Consider the following 23307-nt stretch of genomic DNA (forward strand, 5'->3'; position numbering starts at 1 on the left):
CAAAAGTAAAATATCTTTATTTAAAATATGAGATTTCACAGAGATTCCTGCTTGATTTAGAGTGTCATTTGTAACACATGGACAGAATTTATGACCTAATCTTCTGTGTAGTCTGGGGGCTTTGTTTCAACCCAGTTGTTTAAGTCTCATCTGAAACAGAATGAATGAACTTCTGGGTATTTGTTGGCTGTTATGAGTTCCTGCTGATTGCAAAAGCGGATCTTTCCAATGTTCCAGTATGCATGCTGGACACTGACTATACAAACAGGTAGTTTGTCCTATGGAAGTACAAAGCTCTCCTAAGGGACTTAAAGACTCTTGTGTCCTTTCTCCACGTGCTTATCATCCCACATTCATAATAAAACGTCATCTGAGCCTCAGGAAAAGGTCTACATGAAATGTCACATAATTTGTGCTAACAAAATAAAATTAAGTGCGTTTGTGTAACACTTTGAAATGAAAATTAATTTACAGCTTTATGATGTTGCCTGTTGTGGGGATCTTTTGATGTATTTCAGAACTGTGTTTTGCATTTGATTCTTAGGAATGAGCAGGTATATCAGAGAAAGAGTTATGGAGCTAGTTGAATCCTGAGTATTGTTCATTCTTGCCCTCCCTCTGAGTGTTGTCATCCAGGCTTAAATCTTGAATACTAAGTTATTCCTTTTTAGTGAAGGCACTAATTGTACCAGCAGCCCTTTTCTAGACATCACCACCTAACCTCCCTTAAACAAGTTGGTCAGAAAGCAAAAGCATAAGTGGATAAAATGTCCTTCTCCTCCAGCATATTCTTTTTCCTCAAAATAGGATTTTTGCCTAAAATATGAGAAGTGACAGAAGATTGGGGAGGTCTCTGGGGGTCTGCATATCTCCATGACTCGACGTAATACATGCTGAGTTACCTGGGTGAGCAGATGGTCCAGAAGCAGTATAGCTCCATAGTTAAAGCAATGCTCCTAGACTAACTATGTAGTGTCTTTAGCAAAGCTAGATTTTCAGGCACCATGCTGCATAAATACAGCTTGAGGTCCTTTGCTGGTCCCATATGTTTCAGGTGTACAATACACAGTACAGATTTGTAATGCATGGCAGCCAAAATGAACCCCCAAAGTGAATGCAGAGGTAATAAAATATGACTCAGACTTTCCTTTTTGCAGTTACCGGTAGTAAGATTTCTATTTTCTTTTAGCTTTGGTCATGTAAAAATTGCTTTAATTGCCTAGGTGAAGATACATAACATTATCCTTGGCTTTAACGGGTAGATAGTGATAGTAATAAGCATGGCCATTTCTGCTTCTCATCTTTTTAAAACGTGTGTTTGCTAATAGAAGAGGATGAATCTGAGTTTTTGAGATTCCAAGTGACCTCCTTGGCCCTTCTGGTCCCCACCTGCAGCCAGTACCACTGTCCCTCTCTTTAGTCTCTTTCAGCGGAGCGGGAGCAGCAGGACAGCAGCACCCATTACTTGGATGACCCTTGGAGAATAACAGAGGAGCAGCGAGACTACTACATCAACCAGTTCAGGTCTCTGCAGCCTGACCTGAGCTCCTTTATTTCAGGTAATTTTTACCAAATGCCGTGTATGTAGAGGGACCAGACTGAAAGGTGAGAAATGTTAAACAGATACATCAATTCTTTTCCTCTCTCTGGAGTGAGTTTATGAGAAAGTGTTGATTGTGTTTGCTTTTTAAAGGCAGGTAGCTCAAAGAGCAAACCAATACTGTGATCATTATAATTTTTCCTAAATGCCCTGATTTTTAGAAAAATAATTACATCTAAAGGGAGAAGTGTTGGCAATTCAGTAAAAATTGAAATGAGCTCTCTGTATTTGATCCACTATATTTGTGGACCACACCTGCAGTGTATATTGTAAAACCCCTTAGGGTAGTGCTTGCTTTCCCAGCAGAAATGTGACAGGGTCCACGTGGTAAAAATGGAGCATGCAGTTAACTATCCTATGTTATTAAGCCTGAGTGTTTATGGCTCAGGGAGACTGAAATTTTGACCTTCAGGTGATGAGAAGCAAATCCAGGAGACCACACGCGTGGTGAAAATAATTGTTAACGGTGTATTGAGATTGCATTTGCATCCTGAATAGGAAGATCAGGCTGCTTGGGAGAGGAGTCACTGTGGGTACAGACAGTTGGTCTGGCAAGGAAAATGTCACAGGTTTTAAGATGAGGTGGTTTTACTGAGCCTTGCTGTATTACTGGGGTTCAAGAGGCTGAGATCCAGCCAAAAGTTTAAATAAACTACCTGCTACTGACAGAAATTGTTGCTTCATCAATTTTTTGCCTCAGTTAAATCTCCTTTATGTAATTTACTGAAAAGAGAAAATGGTGGTTCAAAACCATTGTGTTTCCTCACAAACTTACATATGTCTATAACTGTGTGTGCCTGTACAGCCTTTCAGATAGCTGTGAATTTTCCTTTATGATGAGCAACATTCTCAGGCAGTCCTTGCACATCCAAAATTTCTGTAAATTTGAGTTTCCACAACATCCTAAAATAATTAAGCTGTAGAAATCCTTGCTACAGGATTTGTCCACGTTTAGGAAGTTGTTTGAGAAATCTGTAATTGAAAAATCTGTCAGAAGTTACTGAGTTTTTAAGTGCTACCCCTGATTAAGAATGTTCCTGAGTCGCTGGTGGTCAGAGGTTGGGGGATATTCTGGAGCTACCTTATTATTGCTACATGGCTTTGTCATGGTCACATACTCCTCTCTTGGCATCCAGCATTGGAGAGGACATGCTGCACTAGGTGAGTCTTGTGACAGCTTTTCTTATTGCAGTGGGTGATCTGCCCCAAATGCCCAAGAGGAACAGGAATACACACCTAGAAGTCTGTGCTTGTGTTTCCTTCTATTTTGTAAGCTTGTATCCAGGAAGTGCTTCCAGGGTATTCGCTATGGTTTATACAATATGGGATAGTGAAGAAGTGGATTTGTAAGCTAGAAGAATGAGAAGAGCTACTGTGTGAGGGTGACTGAGAATGACTGTAACTGGGCAGTAGTGCTATCTGTATCTCCTGCTTTTCTTTTTTTTTCATAAGATTTGAACCACTGAAGGGGAAAGTCGTGGTTGAAACAGCATCTTGGGAGAGCAGTGCAGATGCTACAATGCTGTACTGCTACACATGTTGCTTCTGGGTGAAGCAGAGCCATTTGTATCTGTTAGTTCATTGGTGGCACAATAATATGCTAGTTAGAATCACTAGTACTAAAGCATATTTTCATTTATTTATTTTTCCTATATGGAGAGAATGTGGAAATGAGGTCAACAGTTCTGTCTGGCTTTCTCTGTCACTTATTCAGAAAGAGACAAATGGCCCAACAGCTGAGCATCTCTCAGACATAAAGTAACCAGCTGCTTCTGGCACAGCAGCCCTGGTCAAATGTAAATAATTGGAGAGTTAATTCCCAGTGGTTGATAAGGCATGGTTTCCCAACAGGTTCTGTGGCAAAGAATTTCTTCACAAAATCAAAGCTGCCCATCCCAGAGCTTTCTCACATCTGGTAAGTTCTGTAATAGTGTTGAGGATGTGTATCCTTTTTTTCATCCTGTTGCTTAATTCAAGTGTTCTTGTTAAATTTTGACAAGTGTCTTCAATTCCAATTATTGCTCTTATCTCCAGAATCACTTTCAGGCCCGAGCAGCAGGGTGCTCATTGATCTTCCTGGCATACTTGTTTTCTGGAGAGATGTTCACCTACTCAGCAGGACTGGGAAGGTTTGAACAGCAATATAACTGAGAGCTGTTCTTAAGTATATTGTAAGCAGCATCATTAGCTCAATAAAGTGACATTTTTCATGAAATGACACAGAGGAGAGACAAGCACCTCTGAAATGTTTTAGATGTGCTGTTGGTTTTGTGTTTCTGGCTGTGTTTTGTCAGAGGAGGCCTAATTAATGCCAAATTTTTAATAAATGCAACTACATAATTCATCAGTGCTTTTCTAATGAACCAATACACTTATTTTTAATGAGCTTAGTTAGAAATGATTGTGAATGGATCTGTACATGATAAAATTTGACAAGGATTCTGGTATATTTTTATAAACAACACAGTGCTTTGTAATTCGCTGTTACCCTTGCATCTCTGAAAAGGAGAACAAACAGTTTTAAATGTTCATCAGAAACGCTGATAGAGGTTTTACTTTTATATATGCTTTTGTGAAGAGACGTGAGAAGAAAAGCTTGCAAGAGCCTAAACATCTGTCGAGGTCAAAGAATATATCTGGAATCTTTTCAAAGCAGATTGTCAGTTGTGAAGATAATAATAAAAAAATAACTGAAGACACATAGTGTTGGGGGAGGGGAATGTTGGAATTTAAATTTTAGATTACTTAAAAAGAATAGTTTAACCTAATATATTAAGAAAACACATTTTACTTCTGTTGTTGACACAAGTTGTTTCCTGTGCAAAACTCAAAGAAAAATGTTCCTTTGTAGTAGATAAATCCCATCTTCACAACATTTAAATTATCAGGTTTGTGTTGCTGTGTTAAACATATGGGATGTTTCAGACTTTGTCACTATAACCTCAACAGCTTGAAAAATGCTCATTACTTTTTCAAAGAGTAGAAAATTACAGGTTTACTTGTTTCAGTCCATGTGCTCATGATAAAATATTACTCAGTTCTTGCAAAGTGTTAATTTATAAAATTTAATTATGGACTTTCTGAAGTCCAGATTTAGTGTTTGAGAATCATCCTAGAATTGGAGAGAGAACCACTTTACTGAGAAGGTTAGAGTAAGTGTTGTGCCCAGTGACAGGACAAAGGGTAAGGGGGACAAGCTGGAACACAGGAAGTTCCACTTGAACATGAGGAGAACCTTCTTTCCTCTGAGTGTGAGGGATGCCTGGCACAGGCTGCCCAGGGAGGGTGTGGAGTCTCCTCTGGAGGTTTTCAATCCTGACCTGGACATGTTCCCGTGTGACCTGAACTAGGTGAACCTGCTGTAGCCAGGGAGATTGGACTGGATGATCTCTAGAGGTCCCCTCCAACCCCAACCACTCTGTGATTCTGTGAAACTTGTCAAGGGCATTAATTTAGCTCTTTTTTTGAGGCGAGTCAATGGTGGCAAGTAACTGTTGCTGAGGTCCATTTTTAACTCTTTCCCCTTCAACTGGTTTAAGATGGACTGGCCAAAAGTGTGACCAGTCATTGGAAGTTAATTTCAGTCTTGGAAGCACAGGATATGTATTTAATGTTATAATATATATGTGCTATTATATGGTTTGTTGTGGTGTATAACAAACAATATACTTTATTAGAAAAGAAAAAAGCAACAAGTCAGTGTTAGAAAATGAGCTTGCTCCATCTTCCCTGAGACAGATGTACATATCAGGATCAAGTGCAAGTAACAGAAATACTTATGTTGTTCTAAAACATCCCTTCTCAGAGCTGCATTTTTGTCTCTCCCATGATTGCACACATGTTTCTGTGAGACAATGGACTGGAAAGTGCGTGCCTGTTGTACTTGCAGGGAGCTTAGCGATGTGGATTGCGATGGGGCGCTGACACTCCCGGAGTTTTGTGCTGCTTTCCACCTCGTGGTTGCAAGGAAGAATGGTTACCAGCTGCCAGAGACACTGCCAGAGACGCTGCTGCCCGAGTACCTTCAAGCAGGTAACATCCCTGTGGCAGGTCCTGTTCCTGTAGCCATCTCAGGAGCCCAACATGCATGTATGACAGGTTTTATTCTCTATTCCTCCAGGAAGGTTAGGTAGGGTTCTGTGTTGCATAATGACACTCCAGTTGCTTTTTAATGTATACAGTTTTAATTGTGCTTATGAGGCGATTGCTGAGGAAGAAATATATAAAAGCACAAAATAGGATGCAAAAATGTAGCAGTTAACCTGCCTCTTAATGTCTACCTCTTTGCTCCAGTGTGCTTCAGGTGTCATTATAGCTAAAAAGGCAGATGATTACCCATAGCAAAGATAATCCAACAAGATTTATATGGCTTTTAATGCATTTGGTGATTTTTCCCTTAAGTGTCTCTCTCTTGAAGATGTGTTGAAAATGACACTGAGCTGCTTTGGAACTTACTATGCTAATATAATTTGTTAGACACAGTTACTAGTTATATCAAAAGTTGATGTTTTTTCTTCCGTAATTCATTTCATGTAATCCACAGATTCTTCTATAAATAACTTGCAGTAATGATGGGAGGATTACAACTGTTTGTGTAGCACGAGGAGAAATTAATTCAAAATGTACCACACCTCAGTAACAATGTGGAGTATGACCTGCCCCTTCACTCGTTCTCTTCAATGTGTCTCTTTTAATTATAAATGAACAGTGAAATATATACTGTTCCATCTAAAAATTGTGCATGACTTTCTAGGGCAGGGAAGATTAATCACAGATGTTAATTACAGTGCTAAGGAACGATATTTAAGACCTAATAAAGTCTCCATTAAACTCGATGACACTAAATATATTAAAAGACAGGAAAAGAGCAAATCTGGTTACAGTTAGGAAAATTAAATGTTCACCCTGTATCAGATTTTTGAAGTAATTTCTGGTGGAGCCGTGTTTCTTATAATCCACTATCTTCATATCCAGAGACAGAAGCTCCTGTAAAACTTGCATTCCCAAATCTTCATCACTTTTCATCTCTCTGCGTTCCCTTGTCTTAATATACCTACCCCTTTTCCTCCAGGAGCACCACTTTATTTGCTGTTCTTGTGTCTTTTCTCATGAATTGACTTGTAAGCTTCTCCATACAGGTTCTTGTTGGTGTGTCTTCATACTAGGCCTAGTTATGGGAATAACTGTCTCTAGTTATAGGGAATCATTTTGTCAATGGGAGGAAGATCATGGTAACCTGTACTTGTTCCCTGGGAACCTTTTCTTTCCCTGATTTGTCCCTTTCAGCTCTGGGTCTTTACCATTTTCTTAGATGGCTATTGTTTCATGGTGTTGCAAGCAACAAGCATTTTCAAGCTGATCTGCCTGGAAGAGATAAAAGGACTGTTTATTGTAGGCACTCTGAATACCTCAGCTAGTATGCTAATTCTGGTTACCTTGAGGGTCTGAAAATATCTCAGGCTTATTAGTCTGAGTTCAGGAATCTGTCTTTTGACAGACTTGCATTAATAAAAAGCGGAACATCTAAACACACTGTAACACTGTATGCTTCTGAAACGAAGGCACTGGTGAGTAAGCAAGTGCCTTGTACCTAACAGGTCAAAAGAAATTTTCAGGAGAAACTTCTTGGTTTTTTTTTTTTTTTAAATTTTGTTTAATTGGGTTTTTGGCTTGTTAGGAACACAATGAAGATTATTGGAAACTGGTTTTCATTAGGTAGTTGAACCACATTCTGCCTCATTTTGAAACTATTACAAGTTAAATATTTGCATCTGATGAGAGTGTTAAAGCTTCAAATAAAGTGTCTTGAGGGGTTAGACAGCATTTAAGAATGAATTGATATTGCTAGTTTTATGGCTTGTCCTATAAAGTACAAGCACAGGCCCAGATGCTATCCTGGCACAGCTCCATTAACAATTTGACCTACCACACTCTTTTCTGAAAGTTTTTATTAAAACCAATTTACAGAATCTGTAAAGTTTTTTACTGTGTAGGTAACCCACTGTATTGTTTAAAATAAGAGATATTTGAAAGAGCTTAATTTATTCAGAAAATATAGATGCTAGCTAGAAACTAGAAATCTGATGTGGAAAATGGTTATTCTGGCTTTTGATGTATTGATCTTTAAGAAACTGTTTTCCAGCTGTTAAGATAGATTTATTTCAGAGGAACTGCTCCCAATGTGATTTTGGCAGAAAGACTTGAGTTTTGTGGAATGGAAATGAAGTTCTTGTGACTGTACCTGTGAGAAGTTAGAGTTGATTTTTTTCTTTTTTACCCATTTTTTTTTATTATTCCATCCAACTCTCAATTCTGCTTAGTTAAGGATGGCATATCCTTGCAGCATCTACTGTGATAAGTGTCTTTGCTTTTTGCTGACTTTTGATTTTATGATATAACACAGATTCTACTATGCTGGTCAGTATTCAAAATGTACAAAATTTGGTAAGTACCTTTAGCATTCCTAAGACATCAAGGCGTGAACTGTAAAGCCAACTATATTGATCCTAAACTCTGAGGAGGAAAAAATGCATATAAACAATGATTGCTTGGCACTTAATGTTTGCTAAAGAATCACTTCTCCCAAATTTTGGTGTTATTTCTACCACAGAAATTATACATGCTGTCCCTTTCATAACAATGACTTATTCAAAATACAAGATAGATTGTCAGAGTGTTTGTCATGTGTGGCTTATAGATTGGTTCTGATGTGTAGAAATGAAGGGCAAAATGATACTTGAACATGTTTTTAAGAAGCATTCATTAACCAAAGACTTGGCATATCTCTGGGTTTTTTGTTTTTTTTTCATTCTTTCATTTTCTTTCTCCTGCAGCTTCTTTGAAGCCCATACGTGACTGTGCACTATTTGATTCTTATTCCGAGTCATTGCCAGGCAGTCAGCAGGCTCGGGACTTCAGTCGGACAGAGGTGAGCAGCTGTAAGCAGGGTAATGACCTTGCAGAGTGCAGAGGAATAGACCAGCTTCACAGTGACTGTGGCATGTGTAGCAGCAGAACTACAAGTCTTTGAGAGGACTTCAGAAGTCTCCAAGCTTCCCATTAAGCCACCTCAAACTCCTCTCCTGGCAGTTTCTTCAGTGTATGTGGAAAGGGCTAATAGGCTTTTCAAAAGGTATTCCCACATGACAGAGTTCACGGTAGTTATTGAGGGACTCTGGCCTTGTGTGGTGTTGAGGTCTGCAGAGAAACACACCTTTCCTGTTCATGTCCCACGGGGCTTCGTTTGGCCCTCCTGCACTGGGAGCCAGCAGTTGGGCAGAGCCCATAGCACGGGAGGGGCAGTGGCACAAGGACAGTGCTCAGGTGAAATATCTCCGGAATTTGAATTGGTTGAAAATGTGAGGCTTTTGGGCACAGACTTTGTTCTATCCTGGCACTCCTGTCTGTGTAGGTCTTTGGGTATTTCTTCTATTTCAGTGTTGCATTGTCACACTTTGTCCCCAGATTTTGATGATAACAAGAAAAATGTTTTGGCTTCTGATTCCTTGTACTTTGCTCCCTTGAAGGCTGAAACTACCCTAGGTTTTGTATAATATGGACATGCATAGTTCTGGCCTAAGTGATTCAGATGGCAGCTATTTCACAGTCTGAGGAACTACCATCTAAGGGTCTAGATAGTAAATGTAACGAGCTGGGAAGAGTGTTTTCAGTGAAAATGGAGATTCACCGTAGCAGTATCACAACAGATACCATCCTCATAATGGAAGACTGTCGCACATGAAACTAAATTAAGGAGAAGAGTTTATCACTGAAGTTAAAAGCCGAAACTTTAAAGATCCTGTAAAGGTGAATGAACCATGGCCACTGAGTTGTGCCTGTATGTTGCAACTCTGAATATATATGCTGTGAGATTTAAGGGATTAGTCTTTAAGGTAGTGAATCAAATGATTGACTGCAAGAATGGGCCCCTCTGATGCTGCTTCCAAGTTGAAAAGAAATGGTATGTCATGTCCACTCAGCAAGGTTGTGCTCCAGTTATTTCCTCCCCTTCCTGCCTTGCTCTGGGGAGTTTCTGGATGTGAACCCAGCTGTTTCCTCATCAAATTAGCTCTGTAGCAGTACCATCAAACAGACTCTCCTAAGCTACCACGGAGTGCAGTGTTTGCTTCGGGCAACGTTGCACCCAACACTTTCAGCTTGCAGTTTGTCTCCTGGAACTGTTAAAATATAGATTGTCTCCCTGCGTGGTATCACTCTTTGTACAGCAGCTTGGCCAAAGTACAGCAGTCATACTGGGGACTGAAAGGAGTGCTGTTGCTCTGGTAGTGTGGGCTCGTGGTATGTTGGCAGTGTAGGTAGGTCCTTGAGTGTAGTAGAACAGCCTTGTCCTTTGCATATGACCTTATTTTGGACGGGTAGTTCTCAGGGGGCTGCGAGATTGTGCCACAGGCCATACTACACTAGCACTTCTTCACTGGGTGGTTGTGTGGCAAAGCTCAGCGGACCCTTGAGAGTGTGTCTCATTAGCATATATGAGTATTGGTTTGCAATTTAAATGAGCACAAGAAGCAAAATTCAAGATGATTTGCATTGAAAACTCATTTGCTGTTGTCAGCATATGTATGTATGCATCTCCAAACTCCATTTCCAGACTGCAGTAGGAGTCAACTCAGCATTTGAGTTCAATCATTGCATCAGCTTTGGGTATTAGTTTTTTGAGACCTTTATTTGTCTTCTGCTTAAAAATAGCCACATCTTTGGTTGAATGCTTTTTGTCACTGGGCATAACCACTGAGTGTCAGCTTCTCTTTTTCACTTGGATTTTTATGTGCCTATACAAGTAACACATACACATATTAAAAAAACCCCTATAGACATACATAATTGATTTATATTTTAAATAGAAAGAAATAGATAATTATGTATTTTTTTACACAAATAATTAATATGCTTCAGTTTTTGTAACTTCTTGACTTCAGGATCTACTTCAGTTTCTCTGTGGGCTAGGGAATCCTTGCTTTTGCTAGAACACTGGCTTCAGAAGTGATTACCCAGAAATGCAAAGTGTTCTTGGTTATTGCAGCATTGTGAGAAAGTTTGCTCTTCAGTAGCACAGCCTTTGAGACTGTGAGATTAGAACACTCTTTTGTATATTTCAGGAAGCTCAGAAATCCTGCTTTTCAGAGTTGTCTTATATTTCTTAGAAATAAAATGTAATTTCTGTAAACTAACCATTACAATTTTTTAATCTTATTAAATATTGGGTTTTTAGGCTTTTCTTGTTTGTGGTCCTGGAATGTGTGCCCAGAGTAAGAATAAATCTAGAATGAGATGATTTCCAAAGCAGACAAATAGATTTTTTGTAAACAATTTTTTTGCTTTTTAGATTTTTCTGCTGCAATGGAGATGATAATAGTAGGAATATTATAGTAATAATTAAGTAGCTTTAGAGACTATACAGCAAAAAATGTAAAAAACCTAAACAAACAAGAAATGCTCCATTTCATGTGTAGTTTTTAATTCAATTTTGAGCAGGTAAGCTTTCAGAACTCTGATCTCTGCTCTCTCCTCCTGAGACATTCTCACCATTAACTGCCAGTAATTTGCAGGTTACTGTGCTGCCTTTGTAGTCAGATAATGTTCTTTGGGGAACAGCTGGATCTTCTCCTTCATTCCTGGGTTCTGTAAGGTTTCAGGGTGTTCTGCAAAATAAGGGGTTTTTTTATGGCTAGATTGAAAATGAAGAAGACTCTCTAGTGTGATTGCCTGCCGGCTCAGCATGGATTTTGTTACCTAACTGTACCACAATTGTTTGATTGGTTTTGCTCCATTTCTTCACTACCTGGGTCCTAGACATGCAGGAGAAAGATCTCAGGTTGTCTCAGGGGCTTGTTATTTTTGTCTTTTTTATCTGAGATTAAAGAACTATAAAAGTCTCTTTGCAATACTGTTTTGAGAATGATTCTGTGATTTTTTACTTGATTTTTTTTTTTTGGTTAAACTTGGTATTTTTACATGCTGAATTAATAGACTGACTGTGTATCATTTTGAAGCTCACTAAGTCGTCTCCCATTCATCTCCTTCAGTGGAAAATGCAGTAATTCACTGTTACAATCTAATTTGTAGCTTGGCTACTTGAGGAAATACAGTTTAGGTACTTGATCACCACATTAAAAATATTGTATTATCAATGCAATCTGTTCTTCGTTATCTCCATGTCTTTGTCTCTTTCCACCTATCATCCGTTCAGGCTGTTTAATTTGATTTCAAAAGACTACTTTTACTGTGACTGCTGAACTACAGTACTGCAATACAATGGAAACGGTTCTTGAGTGCATCCATAAAGAAAATAATAGTGGGAGACAGGTCACCTGAATGCTAGGCTTTGCTAAACTTACAAAGCACACAAAGACTACTAACATTATGTTTGAGCATTTACAAGGTTGACTGCTTTTTGTTAACCAAGGAAGTTCTGTCTTCCCTTTTTTTTTCTCCTCAAGTGTTTGTCTCCCACTCTGGTTCTGGTCTTTCCTTTCCCCTCTCCTTTTTTTTTTTTCATTCATTTGGAGCTTATCCACAAGCTTTCTCACTGCCAAAAGCTTGAAGATAAACCACAAGATTTCGCACTATATGCATAAAATAACTGGCTGATGTTGCTCTAAACGCCTTCAGAAATGTCATGCTCACAGTTCATTGGAATTTGTGAGAGTCATTCCATCAATTCAAGCATGCGCTGAATTAGGTCTTCAGTCTAAACCTCTTCAAAGTTCCTTTAGAGTGTCAGTACTAGATAGGGATGTAAAGTTTTTGTATAAATGTTTACAGAGTCCTCAAGCTACATTTTTGCTATGTTACTTCCTCAGAAGCATTAGGGAATCTCATGTGCAACTTCATAAAACAGATCTGATAGCACTTCACTGTGGACTTGGTATTCTGGAATTACTAATATGAGTTGGTTTTGATTTGTTCTCTTTGGGATTTTTTTTAATGTCTACAAAATCTGTGCTTCGGAATTAATTTTTTTAAGGCCCAATATGTTTCAGGCCATTTTTAGGCTCAACCTCTTCCATGTTCCCTGTGGAAAACAGCATCCCTTAATATTTAGGGAAGCTTGGGGTTTCTGATGTTTGCTTTATTGTTGTTCTGGCTGCAGAGTATATCTTGGTTCTTAAAGATAATGGTAGTAGAATTTATTTTTGGTTTCTTCTTGTGAGCTACACAGCAGAAGTTGCAGGAAAAAAAATGCATATATTGTAAGTTGTTGTTGACATATAGAAAGACTAGGGAGAAGTTCGCTGTTTTTCCATCAGAAGCCTGAATGGTCCTGCAGCAGATATGCTGACGAAATTTGCTTTTCCCATCTCAGTGATTGCATGGTGAAAGAAAAGAATAGTCAAAGAATTAGCCATCTCAGCTGGGATGCTTTAGATGCAGAACTGCTGGGCTGTACAGTACAGCTTGAGTTTTGGTTAAAGAAACTGTTGTGGTGGAGACTAACTCTGGTGAAGAGGCTGGAGAGGGTTTCCTCAACCCTAACACAAATATATACCAATTAGTATAATAAATACGTCTTTTTTCTTTAAGAAGGCATCAGCTGAAGAGGTACCTGATAAATCAGCCTTGTTGCAAGATGGAAAGAAAGATGACAAACAAGGTATTCGAATAAATCACTTCCTGCTCCCTCCTCTATTATGTGTGAAATTCTCTATGTTATTAGTAATTCTATGTATTTGCTGACAGAAGCAATGGTATTTTTAATTTCTAAGCTGGCTATGTGTAGTTACAGATTTAAAAGCATGACATTGCTTTTAAGTCACTGACAGCAGCTGAGTTGAAGACAAATAAATGGATGTTTGCTTCAAAATGTGTTATGTCATAAATGAATTATATGAAATGCATCTAAAATATCTGTAGTCCTAAGGCAATTATTGTTGCACTTTTTTCCCCCCTAAAAAGTAAAGACTGCATTGTGCCAAATTTTGGATTTCCCTTTTTGCAGGAATTAGCAACACTTCAGAAATAGTTTTATTCTTATTAAAAAGAAGTCCCTGTATTTCCCCACAAAACAGAAGTTTATTTCACTTGAAATCTGTCAGCAGCAAGCTATGTGAAACTGAAGTGATCTTTTTCCATTCAGCAGCCATTAGGGCTTCCAGAAAAGGTGCTGGATCATCACAGATTCATTCCCTTTTCTGTGTCCTTGTCCTGTCCTTTCAGGTTCTTGCTTACTGTCATTATCCCTCAGCTGGGGAAACAAAACAGTTGTGGGTATTTTGTTGCTTTATTCTCAGAGCTGTGGATTATATATTAGTAAAGAAAAATTATACATATTGACCTCTCGCCTGTCCACATGCTAGAGTTGCATCAGAGCAGTGAGACCAGGTAGTCCACATTCCTGATTCAACTTCCACACTGAATTGTGACCAAATTTGGCAGATTCCCAGTGTCCCTTGTTCAAAGAAAGGTTGTCATAGTTGATGTGTGTCTCTAGAACATTGTGACAAGTCAGCATATTCCAAGAAATGAATGTTTTGTTGACAAGGTTTATTTTGTTGTAAAATTCATAATGGGCAAGAGGAGGACTTGCACCTTGAAGGTTACTGTTTTCATGTGTCTAGGCCAGTTTTACATTTTATGTAGGGAGTTGTTTTTCATCTCTGTGTAGGTGAAGAATTTGTGCTTTGCTCTTGGTAGCTGACATAATGAGAAGCTGCTTTTGTACATGCAGTCCTTGAGGGCTGAAGGTTTCCCGATTTATGACACGGATTCCTACCTTTTTCAGCCAAAGAACAAATGCTCTTGTTCTATCATTTTTTGCTATTCTGACAAATGTAAGAGCAGATTGCTTTCTTGACTCAGGTGCTCTTCCCAGAAGTCAAGAACCTGTAGTTCATGACTGTAGGAGCAAGTTCTTCTGCATTTTCAAAACTGTACAAGTAAATTATCTCCATTCTGTCAGGTTGTAGTATAGTTAAACATGGAAGATAATGCAAATACAACTGGATCATGAGAATCAGACTTTTTCCACATGTTGTATTTGATAAAGGCATATGGAGATGAGAGACTTCATTCCTTCATTCCAAGTGGTCATATAGAATACTGTGTGTTACAGTACATTAAAATATACCACAGTACATTAAAAACACCTTAATAAAGTCATTGATAGAGGATGTGTAGACATTAGTGGGAGGAGGATAAGCACAAGCATTGGGTTTTCCTAAATTTTAACCCCATATCTGTTGGTGCCTTATGATGTTGGTGGCATTTCAATTGCCAGAAGCAATTTCAGTTGCTTGTATGCCCTGGCTTTCCAGGTTTATAACCTGAGAGGGATGAATCCAGCTCTGCCAAGTGTCACCAGCTGCTGTCTCTGTGAGGCTGCTGCATCTCTGAAAGACAAATCGTCCTTTGTTTTAGGCACCCAGACCCTCAAATTTTTTTGATCATTTGGCAACTTGGGCCTAGGCCTTCCAGGTTTTGACTTCCGTTTTATTAGAAATTGTTACTTTTCTGAGTGTTTGCATGTTCTGAAAGTATTTGTCCACTTTTCAAGTATTTTTGATGTTATTAGATGTTTTAACTAATACTGATTTAGATAGTCCTTTCTCAGAGCTGATACCTATAGATTTTACCTGCACATACTTAGAATAATTATCTTTTTATCCATTAAGCTCTTAAAGGAAGCATCACTCTCAAAACGATACCAAAGGAATTTCAGCACTTGACTGTGAAAACAGGTAAGAAGAAAAAAATCTCATGTGTTATTCCATTAGGATTTTGATCAAATATTTTTATATCACAGTTAGACTAAACTGGTATAATTTGATTTAGTTTTTTAAGATCCTTTTTGTCTCATGCCATTTCACTTCTGAAATCAGTTTTTACCTCATAATGAGTACTACTTGCAAGATAAATATTAATTATTACTTCAGGTTGTCAAAAGGTTTTCTTGCTTTCTTTCCCTTGTTAGTGTATGCATTCTTCACACACGGGAATTTTTTTTAACATAACATTTTTTAAGGAGTCTGAAGTTCTTCTGTGCTACAAGCAAGTGCACAAATATTTTACTTCTTGGTAAAACCTCTTTTAAACTATTATATAACTACGTAATGTTTCATCAACTGTTCTGGAATGGCCTGTTTCTTTGTGGAAACTGAGCTTTCATGTTTTCTGTTAAGGAGTTTAAGAGTAGATAGCCTTTTGGAAATACAGACCTTGATGCAAGATTGTGATTAAGGGATTTTTCTCTCTGCCAGTCCAACATACACTTTTTATTCCTATCATACTGGAAAGTGTTATTCTGAAATAGCATACGTCACAATTATGTAATTGCTCCAGAAACTTCTCGTGCATTTGGTTCAGTTCATCAGATCTCCTTTGCCTTCCTCTTTGTTAATCAATTTCCCAGAGTGGTAAGGGTGCTTGCAAGCCTCTCCTGGTCCCAGACAAGCTAAAATCTGGACCTGCTTTCTCTTCTTTTTGAATTAATATTTTCACTTGGCGATGATATTCTTGATTAGGAAAACTGACCCCACATGTCTGTCACAGCAGTTTTGTCTTATAGCTTGATTTATTCATGGCTACTCAACAGCTGCATGCCTCATTTCCCAACTCTTTTTTTTTTTTCCTGGCTTCTTCCCAAACACTTGGCAGCTGCCAGATTTCCTATCTTCAGTTCCTTTTCTCAAATGATTGCTGCTTCTCCTTCACACACACACTCTTACACTTCCCTCTCAGTGGGAGATGAGAGTGGTTACAAGACTTTCAGTTCTGTTCTCCTCCTCCCCTGGCTTTGCCCAGGAGCACCCCAGGGAGTTTTATTTTCAGTTCAGCAGTTTCATTTTCAGTATGCTTAGGAAAAGAACCTACTTTCACCTGCACATCTTTCCCATGGTCTTCTTTTCCTCATGTCTTTCATCCCCTAGTCAGGGGAGTCTTCTGTGTGCTGCTGTGTTCCTCCAGCAGCATTGCTGCATTTGTATACAAAGAGAGTCACTGTAGGAGTTTCTCACTTTCTGTCCTGCAGATTGAGGATTTGAGTGAGCCCATTCTCTGATTGCATGATATGATTGGCGTTAGAAGTAAATATATTTATCTAGTGGGCTTAGGTACAGTATAGTAATTGAGTAGTTATTTCAGAATTGGTCACTGTCTGAAAGGTCTTTGTAATCATTCATCTTCAGGATGAAAGCTCGGTTGGGATAAGAGGGAGAAATTCTGCATCCTTCTTTGGTTATTCATTTGGGGAGCTTACGTAGATTCAGGAAAGATGCTGCTGATGTGCGTCATTATGGGAAAGGGTTTTTTGCCATCAGGACTAGAAACTTGAAAACAATAAATTATATTCTCAGCATCTTGGACTATCTGGCCCTGATTATTTAGACTCCTGAGTACAAGATAATTTTTGGCCTTAGACATCTAAAGGATTGAGGGCCAAATTTCCGAGCATTTACATTGTATGTTTCTACCTAGATCACCATTAAGAGATCAGTCAGTGGGATTGATTTAGACTAGTGAAGAAGAATTTTCTTTGTCTTTAATTATGTACCTTTTATGGTACAATTTCCCTCTTGATCTTCAGCTTGTAAAGCAAGGAGGCAGCAGTTGAACGTAAGGTGTTAAGCTATAGCCAGAAGTTAGTGAATAAGCATCCCGATGGAGTGTTAAAATGAAATGATATTGGAAGAGGGGCTCGGGAGCTGTTAAACATCCAAAATGGAACCTTCACACCCTCCTGGGAATGATGAATGAGCTTGTGATTGCATATGACTTCAATTACTGCAGACCAAGTTGTTTAATTCATCATGCTCTACTCCTCCAGGAGTCATACAAACTTTTAAATAATAAATGTAATAAATTTACTCAACAGCTTTAACTCTTTATCAGTTTTGTGTAAGTTAGGCCTATGTATCCACAGCAGTAGAAATACAGAAAACTCGTGAACTTGCTCAATGATTTTGTATTGCCTTGAATGACTACGTTGTGCGTGTGTATAAACCTGCACCACAAACACAAAGTATGCACAGACTGAACATACCAAAATAACTGCACCTTTTATGGAAATCCTGCTACAATTATTTGTATGTCCTAATAATTAGCTACCCATTTTATAATATTTCTTTTTCATATATCGCTACTTCCTTTGAAAGGTAAAACTAAGTCTGAGTGTTGTGTAATTGTAGCCTTGAATTTCTTGATTTTTTTCAAAAGCTTAAAAGAAAGTGCTTGGCAGTAGTATTCTACTGCTGTAATTTCTTTCATTTGTAGTCATTTTGGGATTCTGTTCCTTGTGTGCTTTCCTGTTTACCTCAAGATGTCCTCGGAGAGTTTAAATGTCAGTTTTAGCTTCAGGTATTTAGACGAAAGGCTTTATAAAAGAAGTATCAACAGAATTACAGTCCCCATAAAAGCAGGAAAATTTGAAGGTTCTTAAACATGGCTTAGCTGGGAAAGGATTTATACTTGCTATTTCTAAGTGGCATATATTTAATAATTGTACACGTAATTTAATAATCAGCAATTTAAGCATTGGAAAAATTGGGTCATATGGCAGTAGGGAGGCTGAGTCTGAAGTTGTGTTCTCTGAGAGTTTGACAGAGAGAGAAGGATTATTGCCACTGCATTTTTTGATAATAATTCCCTCTTCCCTCTTTATTTGAGAGGAAGAGTTTGTTGCACGGAAATCTGCAATAACTGTGAACGGGTTTGGTGCTGACAATAATCTACTAGAACTTGGTTCATAAGTGGTCGTTTGTGTCGCTGCCAGCTGCTTTTGGGTTTATTCCATCCAAAGCACCAACTAGCACTGCATGACCTCAAAAGCAGTTTCTTTTATGAAGAAGTGATGTGTGGCTATATATATGCCATATGCTGCTACTTGTCTTCTGTGAGCCTAAAGCCTCTTATGGAGGGTCAGGGCAAGCCATTAAAAAGTCAGTATTTGCCAGCTGATACCACAGGTAGCTCACACCCCTTGTTTGGAAGATCGGTTGTATTCTCAGGTAGTGCTATATAGTAGCTGGTGATAAATGACTTGGAAGTAGGCTTGTATCTGAAGGAAGCTAGAAAATCTGAGCTTTTTTTTTTTCATTGAACTGACTTGCTTTTCTTGAGCATTATACCTTGATTAGCAGAATAATGGGCAAAATACAAGTATTTCCTTTAGTGTGTGCATTGGGATAATTGATTCTGCTGTGATACCTTGAGGATATCTCAGTAAGTTGGGTTTGAAAGCAGTTACACAGATCTGTTTCCTCATAATTGTCTGGTGTTAGTAAGGAGAGTAATGAAAAAGTCACAAAAAGACTGTCATCATGAAACAGCCTCAAGGAGATACGCAGGCAAGGTAAGTCACCACTGTTGTTTTCCTGTGGCATAAACATTTGTGTTTTGGGAAGCAGGACATCTAATAGATACCTCGTCTTTGGAGGAAGGTGTTTTCTGTGGAAGTTTTATAGTGTTCTTTATGTTGCTTGGTTACAATTCAGGAGTATGGGTCAGAGCTGTCAGACCTATTGCTTTTCCTGTGTTCTGGTAACGTAATTAAAGGTGAAGCTCTGCCTATGCGTGGGCCTTTGAATTCTTAGGACCATTGCACACTACAAAAGCAAAGGGGAAGGAGAAGTGAAAATCAATCCCCATTGCTCATATGAGAAGAGCACACTCTCACATCCACATCTGCAACACTCGTGCTTAATGAGCACTGATTCTTCAGAGAAAGGCGCGTATTTAAAGTATGATGTTTTAGCAGTTCTTTTTTCTTTTCTGTTCCAGCTGCTCAGGAATCTAATGCATTTAGAGCCAGGCCACGATCCAGGTACTGCTTTCATTTCTGTTCCAGAAGACACGTGTTCCTCTGATGTTAGACACGGGGCATGAGAACTGGTGTTGCATTTTAAAAAATCATATTTTTAATTGGTATTGTGCTGGAAGTACAGCTCAGATCAGACAGATTTACCAGGAGGGATCTGTGAGCTATATACTCTACATAAGTACTGCTCTAGGGCCTTGTGATCTTTGATCATAAGGCGCTGTGACTTTTGTCTGTCCACCCAGCCCCTCTGCCTTGTCAGGGTGGTGACTGCCTCCAGTCCAGCCCCAGGGGGGTCGTGGTGGGACAGTGGGGACCATCCCGTTGCGGGAAATGTTCTCAGCAGTGTTGTGCTGTTGAAACTTGGATGGTGGTTGTATATGGAAGGAGACACTGCACGCTCCCACGGAAACAGCAATAGTAGCTCAGCTCTCGGATGTGGGTGAGTGGATCCTTTTTGTTGGTGTGCGTGTACATGGCTACAGCTGGTTGATGTGTCATGGAAGGACTTATAGACTTATACTATTATATGCTAGAAATGACTTCTGCTGGATTTGGATATGTGAAAAGAAAGGGAAACCTGAGCCAGGAAATAGTTTGTATAAATAGATTATGCACCGTATTTGACTGCTCACTGTTCTGATGTATAGCCATATGATATGTTTGCCTTCAAAAATTTTTTTGGTGTAAGCTAGAGGCCTTCATGTTTTGTTTATTTCTCGGGTAATGAGAGTATAATCAGGAGCTCCCTCCTTACAAGCTTGACAAAGCTTTCTGATAAGAGAGGATCAGCTATAAGCATCACAAATGAAGACTGAAATCCTTAGGTTCTTGGGAACTACATTCAGCAAGGCTGAAGTGCCTTGTGTGCAATTTTTCTACTGCTAGTCAAAGCTTTTTAGTTTTAGACTGTTCAAAATTTTTGTGCTGTGTTGCTGAAACATAAATTGCAAATATGCAAAAAAATTGTAAAAAAACCCCATTTTATGCAAAAAAAAAAAAAGTGAAATAGCAAATGCTTAAACAAGTTTGGAAAAAAAGTAACTTGAATGTGACTATTGATGTGACTGTCTCACATCTGACTGTATGTCACCGCTTCAAAGCAGAAGTTGAAACCAAAGATTCCCTGGTGTGTCCTTGAACTCAGACCTTCTGCTGAGCTTGTCCCGTGTAGCCTGGAGGGCTCCATAACCTCAAGGCTCTCTGTGTTCAGATGTGCCTGACCACCAGAGGCTACGATTCAAGTCTGTCACAGCTCTCAGTTCTGGAGCCTGGCTCTTAGCTGATTTCAGGTTCAAGTCTGTATGCCGCAAGCCATGATTCAGGCATATTTTTGCCTGGTATCTTACTGCTACCTTCTGTCTTACTTGATCTTGAAAAAGAAATTTAAAAATCACCAAAAGTAATGTACAATTTTAACGTGAGTGAAATATATACCACATATTATGGAAAATAAAAGTATAAAGCCTTAAGATTCTCATTCAAAGCTTTCCCGTTTATTCTGGGGAGGTGCATTAAGTCTGATATGGTAAGGCTGTGGAATTCAAAGCTACTAAGACAAAAAATTCAGCGTCAACAGAGGTTCTTGTGTCACATGGAAATTTTGAAGCAATTACGGCTTTCACTCCTGTATTTATGAAGTTTGCATCAGAAACACAGCATCAGTGTTGCCAAATGTCTGTCTGTCTCTCTAAAGAGCTATTTTCTAACAACAGCCTGTTTGACAAAAAAAAAAAAAAAAAGAAAGAAAAAGAGTCATTTCCCATTAGTGGGAGTTATTTCTGTTCTACTCAAATGTGTTTTTGGTCTTGCCTGTCATGCATAATGTGTTACAGTAAGTGTAACATCTCACATTGTCAATACTCATTTTTAACAAAGCTCTTGGTCTCGCAAAAAAAACTGGTAACTACAACACTTGAAAAATATTGGACGCTATTCAGAAAAATAAGAACTCTTAGTAAATGCACTGCCTTGGGATTAATGTGATGTGAGAGGACATGGAAAGATGTACTGAACCATGTATTTGACCAATTTTATGCACTTTGGAGCCATTACGTTTTTTTCTGGTTTTTGTGAAATTTGGTAACTATTTGCTATGAAAAATTTATTCTAATAGTTAAGAATAATATATATTACTAAATGTGTACAAGAAGTAGATTGTGTGCAAGAAGTAGATTGAAGCTATACCTAGATAAACACTTCTTTGTAGTTGGGAAAGGCAACAGAATGGGTGGGGAGGGAATTTTACTCAGATTTATTCAAAATAGTTGCTGCAATTATCCTGTTGGCAATTAAAGTTACGTAAAAAGGCCTGAAGTTGTAATATAAAAGGCCTTAAAAATTACTGGCTCGTTCTTTTCTCTAGGTGCCTAGTTCCCTCAGTTGCCAAATAAATGTCTTGTTATAACTAGGAGATTTTAGTCATTAGGGCAAGGAATTTCCACTATGAACCTGAGTTCTGTTCAATGTATTTTTTAATGTAATACTCACTGTAGTTATTTAAAATTAATTTCTGAAATAAAATGCATTCAGAGTTTTTCTTCCCCCTTGTTTTTTCTTAGGTCTTATTCTAGCACATCAATAGAAGATGCCATGAAAAAGGGAGAAGAGCCTCCTACTCCACCTCCAAGGCCACAGAAATCACATTCCAGAGCTTCCTCTTTGGATCTGAACAAAATATTTCAACAAAATACACAAGGTAAAGTTTGCTTTCTTTCCCCCTTCTGAGACCACTTTGGTTAGCTGCATACTTGGCAACTTGATCTGTTTGCACAAATGCTTGACAATGTGTTCATATGTTTGCCTTTGCTACAGACAGTAATGTGCTACAGAACAGAAATAGTTCCTCTTTTTTTTTTTATTACATCTCCACTGAGGGGAGAAATCACTGTTGCTATAATTAAGGTAGTTATAATGTTTTTTGGCACAATAATGGGAAGCTTAACATATGGTAGTCTGTTATCACTGACTGTTTATAACTAGTCTGTCTGATTAGACAGCACTCATCAGTAGCTACTATATATTTAATTTCTATTACTATTTGGTTTTTTGTAGTTCAGAAGCAGGAAGAAAATCCTTAATGTTTAAATGGGGAGAAAATGAAGTTTCTTGTGTGCAAACATTTTTGATGTTGAAGTCTTCCATATGCACAGACTCAATTGGAATTCTATGAGTAAAGGAAAGAGTTATTTCTATTGACAGGGGTGCATGTTGAGGGGAGGGATGCATGTTGTTGCACAGTGAGTGGTGGAAAGAGGAGCTGTTTGTTCAGGAGAGTAGTCACTCAGCGTTGCTGTGCTGTAGAAGTGTCCTTGAACCAGATCAGAGCTTTACACGGTGCACACCAATCATCTGACTCAAGGGCTAAGTTAAACATGGCCATGTTTATGCTTCAGAAGAAAGCCAAGGTTTGGCTGTGTCAAGGAATGTTTTAGCTGGTTGTTGAAGGAGAAAAGAGTTTCTCCTCTTGATATGTGGGCCTTCCTTTGTACAAACACCAGAGAGAACTCAAGAGTCCTGCTATGTGTGCTGGACCTTGAAACTCAATAGGAATAAGCTTTTTTTTTTTTTTCCCCTGCCTTACACAGAGAAGCAATTCCTGATTTTTGACTGTGATTCCTGGTCAGGAATCTGTTGCCTCCAGTTTTCATTCCATTATATGTCAAAATAAAGCCCCAAATAGAGCCAAGTTCACATTTTTAATGCAGTAAATCGTCTCAGAATCCAGATAAAAAGTACAACTGGAAGGAAGTAAACTTAAATACAAGTTTGTCTTGGAATGCAAATGAAAGGAAAATGTAAATTCTCAAGTCATTCTGTGAATGAAAATTAACATCTTGCTTTTGAAATGGATCGTTTTGAAACTCGCCATTACTTTTGAAATAGCGTAACGATCTTTTCTGGGCAACTTAAGCTGACAGTGTTATAGTGAGTGCAG

At 38.5% G+C, this 23307-nt stretch overlaps 1 protein-coding gene across 3 annotated transcripts in view; it reads left to right on the forward strand.

Annotated features, from left to right (window-relative positions):
- The window catches only part of REPS2 (RALBP1 associated Eps domain containing 2), a 101849-nt gene that overhangs the window by 42901 nt on the left and 35641 nt on the right, over window positions 1–23307 (forward strand). For 2 of the 3 annotated variants that reach the window (XM_061999229.1, XM_061999210.1), the window contains exons 6-13: window positions 1421–1559; window positions 3452–3515; window positions 5490–5632; window positions 8434–8528; window positions 13145–13214; window positions 15232–15297; window positions 19334–19376; window positions 21932–22068. In XM_061999229.1, the coding sequence (XP_061855213.1) occupies window positions 1421–1559; window positions 3452–3515; window positions 5490–5632; window positions 8434–8528; window positions 13145–13214; window positions 15232–15297; window positions 19334–19376; window positions 21932–22068 (757 nt within the window). The remainder of the gene's footprint in view (window positions 1–1420; window positions 1560–3451; window positions 3516–5489; window positions 5633–8433; window positions 8529–13144; window positions 13215–15231; window positions 15298–19333; window positions 19377–21931; window positions 22069–23307) is intronic. The other variant, XM_061999219.1, reaches the window with a different exon arrangement.

The sequence above is a fragment of the Colius striatus genome, chromosome 1 (assembly GCF_028858725.1).
Source record: "Colius striatus isolate bColStr4 chromosome 1, bColStr4.1.hap1, whole genome shotgun sequence".
In the NCBI taxonomy this organism is placed as follows: Eukaryota; Metazoa; Chordata; class Aves; order Coliiformes; family Coliidae; genus Colius; species Colius striatus.